The 13,451-nt window shown below is 47.4% G+C and overlaps 2 protein-coding genes across 4 annotated transcripts; one reads left to right on the forward strand and one right to left on the reverse strand.

The window, feature by feature from the left end:
* Positions 1-4,227: 4,227 nt before the first annotated feature.
* C1H1orf174 (chromosome 1 C1orf174 homolog) lies at positions 4,228-8,920 on the forward strand. Its single transcript, XM_049801778.1, has 3 exons — positions 4,228-5,821; positions 6,456-6,956; positions 7,738-8,920. The coding sequence occupies exons 1-3, from the start codon at positions 5,555-5,557 to the stop codon at positions 7,846-7,848; spliced, it is 879 nt and encodes a 292-aa protein (XP_049657735.1). The 5' UTR covers positions 4,228-5,554; the 3' UTR covers positions 7,849-8,920.
* Positions 8,921-9,044: 124 nt separating this feature from the next.
* Positions 9,045-13,429, reverse strand: DFFB (DNA fragmentation factor subunit beta). Of its 3 annotated transcripts, none has more exons than XM_049801753.1 (7): positions 13,285-13,429; positions 13,087-13,213; positions 12,774-12,962; positions 11,988-12,067; positions 11,648-11,818; positions 11,312-11,412; positions 9,045-10,761 (listed from the first exon to the last, which is right to left on the reverse strand). In XM_049801753.1, the coding sequence occupies exons 1-7, from the start codon at positions 13,396-13,398 to the stop codon at positions 10,545-10,547; spliced, it is 999 nt and encodes a 332-aa protein (XP_049657710.1). In that variant the 5' UTR covers positions 13,399-13,429; the 3' UTR covers positions 9,045-10,544. The 3 variants fall into 3 exon arrangements, with proteins under 3 accessions (XP_049657710.1, XP_049657700.1, XP_049657720.1); XM_049801743.1 differs by having other exon boundaries at positions 12,774-12,968; XM_049801763.1 differs by having other exon boundaries at positions 12,774-12,968; positions 13,063-13,213.
* Between the last annotated feature and the right edge of the window lie 22 nt (positions 13,430-13,451).

A 13,451-nucleotide genomic window follows, 5' to 3' on the forward strand; every position in this document is an offset into this window, starting at 1 on the left:
GAATTTAAAAATAGCCTGGCCATCTTCTGTTTTCAGTCTGTAGATTTCCCTATCTGTATTACTTGCTGATGACCAGTGCCGCTGTGAGGGCTTGCAGAGATGACCCCCACCCCGAGCTGCCCCACTGCACCATGCCCCCAGCTCCGAGGGTGCAAGTGCCCCTTGTCCCTTCCAAGGGAGGGCTGCACGCAGCTCTGCAGGGCTCTGTCACCTTCAGGCGGTGCTTGCTGCCACCTTGAAAGCCCAGATTTCAAGTGCGTGCCTAGTTCACGCAGGCATTCATTTCTCAGGTCTTCTGTGGCTCCCTGTCCTGCGGCGTCCTGCGATTCTTCCGCTCCTTTCTGCTGTCCAAGCAGAGTGCTGCAGAGTGAAGAAGCTGCTGGGGAGAAGGAGATGAATGTGACCCTGAGAGTTTGCGTGCGCCGAGAGGTAGAAAGACTTCAAAACCGATAAACATCTGACAGTGGCCACCCTGAAGTCACCCTCCTGCAGGATGCTCCCCTGCTTCCCTGCGTTGCTCCTGAGAATTGTCTCGTGCTTGGGAGCAGTTGTGAAGCAGAGCAAATCCTCGGTGGGTATAACTCATCAATGGAGCGGCATGCTTTCCCAACAGCTTCAGACTCGGCCCATGCTATTTTTGCATTGCTAGCAGGGACTGACTAATTCTGATGGGAGCAGAAAGAATTTGCTATTACCTGCAGACAATAGAGGGAAGACTATAATTCATTTCCATCCCAAAAGCAATCTCTGCAGGCGGGTTTTGAGACAGGTTTCCAACCATCTCCCTTTGGAGACCACGAAGCAGGCTTTAAAGAATCCTTTATATTTTTAGCAGCAACATAATGGTGGTGGAAATTTAATAAACTTCACCATCAAATATTTATCCCATTACACTGGCTTAAGTAATTTAAGCTGCTGAAATCAACATTGTGGTTTTATTTTTAATGAGCCTTGTGTAAAACAGCCTCTTCTATCATTGTCAGGTGTGTATGGAAGTGAGTTGCATTTACTCAAAGAATTTTTAATCTCCCCAAAGAAACAATGTTAAATAATGTACAACGCTAACCAAAATGTTACCTGTCACCGGTAGAAAATCTAGCTAGTGCTAGGCAAGCCTGATGTTTACTGGCACTTAGGCCAGGGAAAGAGCTTGTGGGTTTTGGGGGGTTTGGTGGTTTGTTTTTTTGTTTTTTTTTTTTTTTTTTTTTTATTATTATTCTAACTAGGCAAATACTACCGAGAGTGCCCTAGGCTCAAATTTTGGATGGCGTTCAGCCTTGCAGAATGCAACGTTCCCACCTCGTCCCCTGGACAGCCGGGCAGGGTGGCAATGCCAGGACAGGCGGTTTAGCTACCTGCAGCCTGGGGAAGAGACAGGGCAGGAGGAAATCGGAAGGAGCTGGTCCTTATGGAGACCCATGCCAGCTGGGAAGAGCAGACTTTGGGAGCTGCGAACCACAACCGCTCCAGCTCCCTGGGGCTCCCCGGCACAGAAAGCAGGTCAAACAACGGGCAGCCGGCAGGGCAAAAGGCTTGGCAGGGAGATGAGCCTCTGCCGTGATAGCTGTGCAGTGGTGTGGTCCCCACGGACACCCCCCCCCCCCCCCCCCCAAAATCTCCCCTGTCCTCGGCTTGGGCAGCTCTGGGAGCCGGCTCCCGGAGCTGCGTGGCCAGCAGCCGCTTTGCCCACGCGTGGCTCTGGGAGCCGCAGCGCCGGTCTAAGAGTGACCCCCAGTGTCGGGCAGCTGGGTAAGGCAAGCTTTGCCCCCCCCCCCCCCCCCCCCCCCCCCGGGCTCTGCGCCCAGGATTTAGCAGGTGAAGCGATGGAAATTAAACCGTCATCCCCGCAGCAAAAGCGATGCGTGGAAGAAGCGAGCGGTGGGAAGAGCGTGGCTGTGCGCACGGCTGCAGTTGAAGCAGCTACTACGTTAAGTCAGGAAGAGGTTTCTGGGAGCTGCTGCTTTTCAGTGGCAAGGCTAAGTTGCCACCGTCCGTGTAATCAGATTCCTGGAGGAAAGGTAATGATTCGGCTCCAGTGGGATGCTTTGTGCTGGGAGAGATTTACCTGCGTTTTGTGAAACGCTTTAAAAAGCAACGCTGCTCAAAGCAGTTAAGGTCTTGGAAGGGTAGGAAACCTTGGGCAAATTGGGTGTCCTGAAGTCATCGGCTAGTGTTTGCGGAGTGCTTTGGAAAGGATTTGCCATGTAAAATGCTAGAGATCGTTACAAAAACTGGGCACGGGCATTGATAGAGGGGAGGATCCGATTGCCAGCAGCGGGCCCTGGGCAGGGGTCCGGCATCTCCGGTTGCACCCATCATGGGGAGGTGGGTGCCTTATAGCTCCCCAGTCAGACAAGTATGACAGCTATCCAACTTGAGATGGTTCTCTGGATTCTCTTTTCTCAGATGTCCCCTACGGTTTTTCATTAATGAATTTCATCGTATTTCTTCTTGCTGCTCTTTCTTGCAAAGCCTATGTAGTCTGCTCAGTTGTGTTAATTAATTTCTTCAGCTACTGGCTTTCCACATTTGGTTCTTGACAAGATACTAGCAAGAAATCAAAAATCAGACCCAAAAAGAGATTTCTCACATGGCACACATAAAGTTTCATTATGTATCATAAATTCCCTGTTATTTCTATGCCAGGGCTCTCTAGCTCCTAGTGTGAGTACTTCTTAGTAATGAAAATTAAGGTCTTACTCAATTTCAGTGGTGCAAAGGAACTCAAGACAGCAAGGTTCGGGACAGGCTGCTGCATCAGAGGGTTGCAGACCCCCTTGAATGTTTTGGTTCTGGCTGAGATATTGACTCATCGGAAATTTGTCCAGGAGACAGTGCCTCTGGAAGCTCAAAACTGGCAGTTCAATATTCACTGTCATTACCTGAGTTGGCATGACAACATTGTTTGACAGGAGAGCACAACAGCTAAAAAGTTGTGTCTTCAAATCCTGAGCAAAAGACTACTTTGTACTGCTGGCGCTTGCTCTGCAGAGGAGGTAGAGAAGGCGGCAGGGAGGAAGGATGCCACAGCTTGGTCTAGGCAGGGAGCAAGGCTCCCTATGCCAGTTACCAGGCAGCAGATCCTCCTCCTGCTTTCTCCCCAGGTGCTGCTAATGAAGAAGAATTCAGCCACCTTAACTAAAAATAACTTTCCCACAGCAGGAAAAGACCAGCCGGTGCTCCTGCTGGATGACTGTTTAGTTTGACAGACCTTGCATTCAACAGTTAACAGCCAGTATGTTTACAGGCAACATTTTTTTTGGCTGCTGTCCCCAGCATGTCACTAATGTTTAGCCAAACGAACTGGGAGGATTATAACAGACAGGGACACTGGTGCAAGTGACAGGCGCAGAGACAAGTGCTGCAAGAAGCTAATTTACACATCGAGTTTCACAGCCTGAACCTCCCTTCCTGCTCTATAAGCTCATCAGCTGCTGCTTTATACCCGCCAGCCAGCTTTCATAAAAATGAGGGAGCTCACAAAATCTTTTTTTTTTTTTTTTTTTTTTTGCCTGCCTCCTTCGACAACAGATTCTAATAAAAACCACTTTTTAATATTGTTGAAAATAAGTCCTCTTTTATGTGGAAATGTGGAATTAATGTAAATAGTTTGTGCTGCTCTGATTCTCTTTAAGGGCTGCTTGGCTGTTAGCAGTCCCTGCGTAGCCTTTCAAGTCACTCAGGAGACACTGCCTGCTGCTGAGACGTGGACTGATCTCAGAGGGGTTCTGCGTTCTCGCTTGCCTCTCCCGGGGTGTTCTCTGCGCTACGTGACAGTTGTTTTCTCGCAGAGGGATCAGCCATATTTCAGAAAATGCAACACCATCTGCAGCTGCAAAATTGCCACCGCCTTCCCACAAAATAATGTGGTTATAGGGCTGACCATAATACAAGAGCTCTGCAAGGGAGCCCTGGCATCCTGGCTTCACCTGTGTAAGGTGCTTTGCCTCTTGAAACTGTCCAAGGCCACCCTGCGCAGCCTCAGGCGCCTGTGGTAGTGTATTTCCACCCCCGTGTGCTGCCACAGAGTGTGAGCCTGCATCTGCACTGGGTCACTGGAGCACATGTGGCTGCTTAGGGCTGACCCACCCTTGCCCTCATCACCTGAATACGCACATCAATTTTGGAAAGCAGCATAAAGAGTGAGAAACATATACTGTTGTGAAAAGTATTTATTAAAATTTTCAAAATCAAATTTTTCTTACCATTTTCACTTCGTTGGGGAAATTAAAACAACCACCAAGCTTTTCAGCTGCAGAAATGCCGTTCTTGAGCCCGTTCTAGTCCTCCTCTGTTTACGAGACAGTATAAGTTTTCACTGCCTAATAAAAACAATCATCTGTATTCTGTGGCTGCGAGCAACAACACTGTGAGAGAGTGGAGCAAGTGGAGAAGCTTTTGGAGGAGAATATGAATTATCTCAGCCAGAGAACAAAGCACAGAAGGACCCCTGAGCACCGAGAGAAATTGTAGAACAACGCATCAGGCATGTCTCCGAACCTCTGCAGTTTAACTGGGAGACTTTATGCTTTTGAGAAAAAATGTCTTAGTTGAATATTCCCATAGGTACATTCTTGCCACTTATTTCTGCGATTTAAATTGTTGCTCATGTTTTTTAAGGCCAGGATGAACGGACAAGCATTTTATCAGCTAAGTTGGATTGAGGAGCACAGGTAATATCCTCAAACCACTGAGACTTGTGGTATGGCTCTGCAATGAGCAAGAACATTAAAGGCTGCTATAAAGAAACAAGCTCCTGTGCCCTCAGCCGGACAGAATTATAAAAATCCCCACAGCGTCCTCAAAGCACTGAATTAACAGAAGAGAGAGCTGTAGTTTAATGTGATGGATAGAGCCCCTGGGCTCCATTGCAGCGGACGCTGCTGTCCCTCCTCCGGTGCAGACCGTCAGGGCACGCAGTACCTACAATTTCTCAAAACGGGCAAGCGTACTACCTCACCTCCCCCAGTAAAATAAGTGAAAATAATTACATACTTAAATCTAGGTGTCGGGCTGCTTTGCTACACAGAAATACATCTGCGATCGTCAGAGTCCTTGAAGTTAAAGAGGGATTTGAGTTACTGACATAATTTGTTCCCTGAGGGCTATGGAAACGAACAGAGAGGCACATCTGAATAATAACTCCACGACCGTGCATCTTGTAACAGGAGCAAGCATTGCTCCAGAAGGCAGGCACGATGGGAAGCCAAAGATCTGAAATGTTTATAACCTATACAGCGATCAGGCAGGATTTGTTTGGGTTTTTTCCCCAGGCAGCAGCCCATCAGGGAGATCTGGAGGCAAGCTCTTCTGTTTTCGCTTCGCTCAAGCTTATTTTAACGTAACGCTGCCTGTGGGCCAAGTCAGGGTCTGGGCCTTGCGGCAGGCCGAGGCGGCCTCCCCGCCCAGGCCCCGTCTCCCCCCATACCCAGCGGGGACGAGGCTTCCCTCTGCCTGATGTTTCGGCCCGGAGGGGCCACCAGCTCACCCGGCACCCGGGGAGGACAGGTGGACGGCAAGGCCCGGCTGCCCCCGAGGCGAGAAGCTCCACAAGATGGCGAGCGCGGGCTCCGGCGCCCTCTCCAAGATGGCGGCGGGCGGTCCGGCGGCCGGAACGCGGGGCCGGGGCCGCTCGGAGAGCCGCGGCCCGGCGCTCCCAGGGCGGCGGCAGCAGCAGCAGCGGCGGCGGCGGCCTCCCGGGCGCTGTGCGAAGGGGTCTGTGGCGGCCAGGCGCCCGGCAACCGCCTCTGCTCAACCCGCGGGGGAAGCGCAGCAGGCAGCCCGCCGCCAGGAGCCGGGCGGCCCCCGGACGCCGAGCCTGGTAGGAGGGGCCGGGGCCGGGCAGTTACAGTGGGGGGGGGGGGGGGGGGGGGATGTGCAACCGGGCATCGCCGTGAAGGAACTACCTGGAGAATTTAAGTAAATTCTTCGCCTTTCCTGCCTTCTTGCCACTTTGTTAGTGGCCTGCGTGCGGACACACGGTGCAGGGGCAGATGTGTGTGCCGCAGGGCCAGCTTTCGGGTTGCTGGCCGTGGAAGGCCGGTGGTAGGCTGCTGGCCCGTGCGGCAAGCGGCGGGACGGTTTGCTGGCCCGGCTGATAGTCCGTTCTTGCTACATTAATTGCCATCTACAGCATCCCTAAGAAAAGAGGAGAATGGTGATTGGCCACGTACGGTGCTAGTTTATGCTTTCAGAGGTAGCTTTCCACTGGTGATGGACTGTATGTTGTGGCTTAGTGTAAGCTATCTGCTCCAATTTCCTCCTTCTCATGTGCACATTCTACTAATTATTTTTCTCAGCAATGCAGCTTTGGATCACGGTGCCGCTCGCTCGATGGAGCCCTTCGGTTCCACATCCAGCCTTGAACTAAAGAGATATATGGTGATTTTATTTTTCTTTATTTCAAGTAAGATCTAGGATCCTCTTTTTTTTTTTTTTTTTTTTTTTCCTAACAGTGTTCTTCACACAAAGCAGCTGGTGGACAACCCTCAAAGAGGCTCAAAAGTGAAAAAAACAGTCTAGTAAAATCAGAACTAGAAGGACTTACATGTGCAAGTGGAAACCTTGCCGCACTGGGGGAGGCGCCTAAAACATCTGATGGGGATCGATGTTCAGAAGATCCAGGAGACCGCAATATAATTCAACAGAAAAAGGGTGAAAGCATTCCACAGGCTGATGAAGAGAAACAGGAAAAGGAGCATAATGTTTCTCTCAGGCCACATGCAGTGAAATCAAGCAGTGCTCCATCAAAAATGGACAGTGATGAAAACCCGCACGATCACGTCTGCAGTGAAGAGGAAAGCAGCTGTGAGAGTGTACTGTCAGATGGGTCCGACTTGGAGGATGCAGATGTCCTGAAGAAGCCAGTACAGTTAGAGGGTAGTGCTTTCTTGGATGAAGACAGCAACCAGCCAATGCCAGTGGACCGGTTCTTTGGAGATGTTGAGTTTATCCAGGTAAGATGATGACAGTCTGTTCACTCTACAGATTCAGTTCTGTTCCACTTCAGTCTTGCATCTTCAGACAAAAGAAGGCTAGCCTCAAAATAGTAGGCAAACTTGACCAGTATTGGTAGACATCTGGAGTCATATCCCTGTCCCCTAGATAGAATTATTTGTCTGAGATGCCTTGGCAATTAATTTCAGATGTGAAATCTCTCTTGTTCAGATTTTATTATTCCAACTCCATAAGACAGATATTTTTACTCATAGATACAGTGTTATTCTGTCAAAATAGTTTTTCACTGGTCATTGGTTCTAAATTGTGATTATTGTGATTCTTTTGAATGGAAGCTGCTTTCTGGCCACCTCTGCTTTTCGATCAGGGGCCAGAGCTTGAAAGTTGAATCCCAGGTCTGCCTCGAACACTGCATAACTTTGGGCAAGCGATGCCTTTGTGTTTTAGGTGTTTCATGAGAATTGGTATTTAGCAGGGGTCACGGTTGGTATTTAGTGGGAGTAGTGAGGCTTTGTTTGTGGAGCACTTCACCCTCTCTGAATAATTCTCGAGCCTGCAGAAGGAAAGCCCTTGCTTTGACCATGAGCTGTGACTGGTTCAGGCAAGCTCCCCTGAAAGCTCCTCAGCTTTAGGTATTGGTTTATGCCACTGCTTCCAAGTGAAGAGGTGTGTGTTGGTGCCTCATGTATCAGATGTGGAGTATGTGAACTGTTGGAGAGGTAGGAGGTCTGCCATTTGCTGCAACAGACCCTCCTGAGTGATTTTATCCTTTTCTTAAAGGATCTCCCAGCAGTTGCACTCCCAAGCACAACGATGAGCAGGCGAGAATTCAGGAAGCTACATTTCATTGCAAAGGAAGATGAGGAGGAGGAGGAAGAGGATGTTGTCTAACAACAAACTGTAAACAAATGAAACCTTTTTTCTTTTCTTTGCAACCACGTAATGATGGCTGTGTCACTAACATAAGGTGTCTGTGTTTGCCTTTTCTCAGAGACAGAACTGGTAGAGTTTGTTTTTCTGAAATTGGCAGATACAGAATTCTCCCACGGTTATCTGGGGCGAAGGCTGACTGAATTTTCAGTGATTTGGAATTAAACTGTAATTTATCATTCTACCACTAATATTTAGGAAAAACCAGGGAAAATAGAAGTTCTTATTGCTTTTTTTATAAATTTGAGCCGATATCTAGGGTGAACGTTTGGTCTCGCTCCTTTTTTAAAAATAGCCAAGAAAACCATATTAGAACAAGGTTCTTTTTCTTTTAATTCTTTGATGTCTAACATTGTGGCATCCAGTTAGTAATGCAGCCAGTTGACTACCCAGTAGAAAGAGGCACACCGGCCTCTGCTGTGTAAGTTGTATTACATTGTTGACATCTAAACCAGAACCAATTAAACCTCTAAAATGCAGTTCCGCTAGCAAAACTAAATGCATGGATATCAATATGAGTTCAGTGGTGTTAATCTCTGGAAGTTAAGTATATTTTTATGGCACATCAGTTCTCTGAACAACCACCACGTGAAGCTGACTGCTTCCCTCTCCCACCAGACCAGCCGTAAGCATTGCCTTTTCTAATAGTCGTGTAATACAGCTCGTGCAGTATTTTCAGTTGACTTCCAAGGGTTACAAATAGGAATTTTGTAAACAAATATACTGGTGGTGACAAAGGAGGAATAAAATCTCTCAGTGACAGACTTGGTAGACAAACCAGTATTGATTGCTAGGGATATCGGTTAGTCCACTGAATTTGTTATTTTGGCCTGCAGTTTTATAAAACAGTGAGCAAGCTCAGATGATTTCAGGAACTGTTAACTCGCCCAACGTTTATGATAATACTCCTTTGAAAGCATGATTATGCAATAAGCTTCCAGATCTTTATTGTTATAAATAGTTTATTCTACATTTCTAAAAATATAGAGAAAATGTTATCAGCAGATGGTTTAAATAAATATTAATTTCTACAGCTATAGCCTGTTAAACATTCAAAAGTTGTAAGCCAAACAAATTGTATATGCATGACATGTTAATTTATTCACATTTCCACTCCAGCTGATGCATTGTTTCTGTCAACGATATTTCTTGGCTCCTTTTCACTCTAATTCTGTAACACAGAAAAATCTAATTTTTTAATAGCATATTCATGGTTTTCAGCACAACTCCATCTTGAAGTAGCTCTCCCAGCTTTCCTTAAATGCCATATTTGCTACCATCTCTTTATAGCCAATATGTCTTCACACGCAGACACTCACTTTGGTTTCAGCACTGTGTAAAATGGTGATTTTCAGTTTGTAGGAATTGTGCCATACAGACAATATTGTGTTTGTCATCAGAATCATAGCTACGATACCTTCCCCAATCTCAAAACAGCATAGTGTGCATTTCCATCTTAGTTACCGATGGCGTATATTCAGTAAGGCAATCTGGAAGGATTGGTTCAATGCGTTGGTATTAGAAATCCCGTACTTAAAATGCCCCCAGCTTACTTTTTGTGTTGAAATGTTTGGGAGGGGGATTGAGTTTGTTGTTTAAAGTAAAACAATACTCTCTGTAGCAAAGCTCCTGCATTTCCAAGACCTAGTATGGCTCACGCAGCAATACTATCATCTTGTGTGGACTAGCTGGATTTGCCCAGGTAAGAAGAGGACCAGTGACATGGGGGGCAATGGAGTTCTTCCCTAGAGACGAGTGATGATCTTTACATTGCAGTAAATAACTAGTGCTCCATTCATAAACACGTTTCCCTGCGCTCAGTCTTTCTAGTCTGTATTGGCCGTGCTATACTACACCTGATTAATCACTCCTGCACATCTGCCTCCACAGACACACACAGAATAATGGTAGTAATTTTTTTATTTTAAAAAAAATTCACATCGTTTACACTAACAGCCCTTAAAAGTTCAGATGCTATCAGCTGGTATTTAAAAAAAAAAATCAAGTAAAAATTGATCTATTTGTATTTTATCTGAGGTAGGGTTTTACAAAAGCAATATTCTCTTAGAGTGGCAGGTAAACATGATTATACAGTAAAATTGCTTGTATTGCTCCAAGCAAACTCAAGCTAAAGAGGTAGAAACTGAAAGGAGAGGGAAATCAATGGGAAAGATGACAAAGAACAAAGGTGGTAAAAGCAAAGATATGCCATTGCCTTGATCTTCCTTCTAGGAGATGTACATCTAAAGCAACAGCAAATGGCGTGGTCGTGGATGAGTGCAGGTATTTTGGTACAGAAGAGCCAGCAGCTCCGTCACTGAATTGCCCTTTGGGTCTACGTTTGTCAGAGCAAGAAAGAGATTGTAGGGCATAATCAGTGTCACCCTCTGGCCTCATTTTTGTACTCTGACTCACAGTTTTATTTTATTGCGCTTAACACAGTGCGATCTAAGGAGGGCTTGTAGTAAGTGAGAAGGCGGGAGAGTAGAATTAGGCATGATACGAATGTATGTGTTGTGAGATTGCAGTTGAATTACTTAGCAAGTCTCTTTTGCCAGGGACTCCTAAATAAGTTTTTGTTTAAGAAACTAGAGCTATTTAAAAATGATAGCATGTGACATGATTTTGTAAAAAGCAAGTCACTTCCAGAGATAGCACTATGAAATCTTGTGGTTTTGCTTCCTTTTCCTGTAAATTTTAGTTTTGTCACAGCTGAGATTGTGGTTGGTTTTCTTATGGCAAGCAATGTGTACAAGTTTTAAATTATCCACGGTAAACAGCAACTGATAGAAGTATTCCCAGTTTACTTCTCTTCCATCTCGTGTTTTGACAGCTTCTGCCAGTTCTGGGACAACAGCACGTTTCTTCTCTATTCTTCAGTACACAAAAGAGAAAACAATATTGCCATCAAAAGTTTTTTTCATAATAATCAAGTCTCCATCTTCCTTTTAGAGCCAGGCGGAATTTGAATTCTTTCACCATAACTAGGTTTATGATTTATTTTTTTTTTCCTGAGGAAATTAGTTTAGCAAATCCTGTTTGCTTCACAAGTATACAATGCCTGAAAATGGGTCTGAGGGGTTTTGCCAGCGTTTTTTATCCTGTGCCAGGGCTTTTTAGCCTTCACAAAGGATAACGTGTTGAGGAGGGGTATGTTTTCATACAAAGAAAATCTGAACAGAAGCAAAGCAGCTAATGAGAGATGGCATTATAATCTGTCATCAGGATTTTATGTTATCAGAAACAGCTGCAGCATCCAAGCCTCTAGTCACATCCAATGCACTAGTCACAGCAGAGGTAACAGCACAGTGGCGGCGGTGGGGTGGGGGGTGTGTGTGCGGTGTAAAGACTCAATGGCTCTACCTTTCCTGCCTAAGACGAAGGGCATGAAACAGGTAAGCTTGGATTAATACTTTGTACATACATGTGATCGAGATTCCAGGTACTGAAGAGGATTCTGCTTTCCCTGTTACCGTAGGGGTTGATAGAATGCTTACATGGGCAGTCATCTCTGTCAAAAGGTCCCTGTAAAACAAGACGGCTACAATGAAAGGCGTACTGCTCGTCACCCCAGCGCTGTCCTTCCACTTGCTATAATGAACCAAAGATAGGTCACATGCTATGACAACATCACCCCGCTAAGCTTGATACTGCACTATGCAAGCATCCAAGTACCTGTTTCCTTCCTCTAATGTCATTGCAAGTCATGCCACAGCTTGTTGGAACCAAGCCTCTCTGCTTCAGAAAGGGCTGAACTTACCTGACAAGAGAACCATCCCTCCGCAGTGCACAGGCGGACTGCCTCCTCCTCTCTCCTGTCAAAGTAGCATCCGTTGTATTTTGCAGATCTCAGTTTATCTGACATCAGGTCAATTATCCTTTTATATGCATCTCTTGCTGTAGGATGAACATTGGAAATAAAACTACTAACCTAGGGGCGGGGGAAAAACAAAACCCAGTCATTCCTTGGTGCCTGTAGCAGCCTGAGGCTCTTTTCTACAATGAGTATATTGCCCTCTAAAAGTGTTTTATATATATGTGCTCACAGAATTACTTTTACTAGCAGTTTGAAAGTAAGTTACTTCAACAGAAACTGTTACCTCTTTCATGTAGCTCCGTATTCTGCTTTCACAACTGTGTCGCATGTAGCTTGATTTGTTCTTAAAACGAGACTCTAGACCTAAAGGGAGTTAGATTATGTTGTAACTTAGTACTTCTAGTGCTGTGCTTCTGCCTAGCTGGGCGTTTATCCCTTCTTTTCCCAAACTCAGCGTGCACAGATTTTTTTCTTTCCCATTTTTATTTTACTGGTTCAAGACTACCCTGCTCTTAGCACTCTAAAGGACCGTGCAGAGCATCTGCTGTGAGAGCGGTTAGCTGATATTATAGTTGTTAAATGCTTCTCATTGATGCGCACACACAGAACACTAAGAGGCTGTGAAAAGAAAACTGAGTTGTTGAGGAAGACCTGCAACAATGACTCGGGCATGGGAGAGGGAACTTGCAAAGAAAGTCTAGTTAGCTGGCTGATAGGTGCAAATTATCAATATACTACTAGCAAATCGTTAAAAGATTGTAAATGCAGACCTATGTTGACAGGGAAAAGATGTATTCCAGAGCAATCCTGGGTGGAGCAATAGGGAACGTTGGGGGTTTTTAACCATTTTCTGACAGTAAATATGCGTCTCTCTTAGAGAAGCGCAAAACCGCCTGCTGATGTTGGTGGCAACTAATCCCCGGACCGGGTACCAAATCGCACCAGCCAGAAGGAGTCCCGAATTTTTGAACTACTTTTCTTTCCGAACAGTAAAACTGACAGGAGCGACTCCTCCGAGCAGCGTGAGCCCCGCTGCCCCTCAGCAACTCCCTGCGGGCGACAGACGTACCTTCGAACCATTTCTTGTCGTCCTCCCTGTCCTCGGCCAGGCTGTTTTCGTTCAGGTTGTGGATCAGATCCGCCAGCAGCCTCTGCCTCCGAGGAGCCTGCTCGTCGGTGAGCAGCTTCCGCGCCGCCTCCACGACGGCATCTCTCTGGTTGTAGAAGGCGGCCAGGAACCCCTCGATGTCGCTGGCACCTGCGGCTTGCGCGGGGGAGACGCCACCGGCTCAGGGGCCGCGGCCGGGCCCGGGCACTGCCCCACACCGCCGCCGGTTGTCACCCCCCCACACACACACACCCCGGACCCCCGCCGGACTCACAGCCCCGCCAGGTCTCTCCGGGGCCCAGCAGCACCAGCTCCGTCTGCGGCGGCAAGGCGTGGAAGTAGCTCTCGGTCACCTCCGTCCCGTCTTCGTAGAGGCAGAGGCGGCTGCCTGGCAAGGGAAGCTGCCCCCCGGGCGGGTGAGAGACGGGGCTGACTCTAACCCCGGCCCCGCGCCTCGGACACCGGCCCGCACCTGCAGCAACCGGCAACCCTTCCGCAACAACCCGCGCAGGCTCCCGGCCGCCACCCCGAACTTCTGCGGGCTGCCGCACCCCCGCAGGCGAAAAGCCCGCAGCGGTTCCGCCATGCTCCCGCCCGCTCTCCCGCCGCCGCCGCCGCTACCCAGGCGCGCATGCGCCG

Source organism: Accipiter gentilis, chromosome 1, assembly GCF_929443795.1.
Source record: "Accipiter gentilis chromosome 1, bAccGen1.1, whole genome shotgun sequence".
Taxonomy (NCBI): Eukaryota; Metazoa; Chordata; class Aves; order Accipitriformes; family Accipitridae; genus Astur; species Astur gentilis.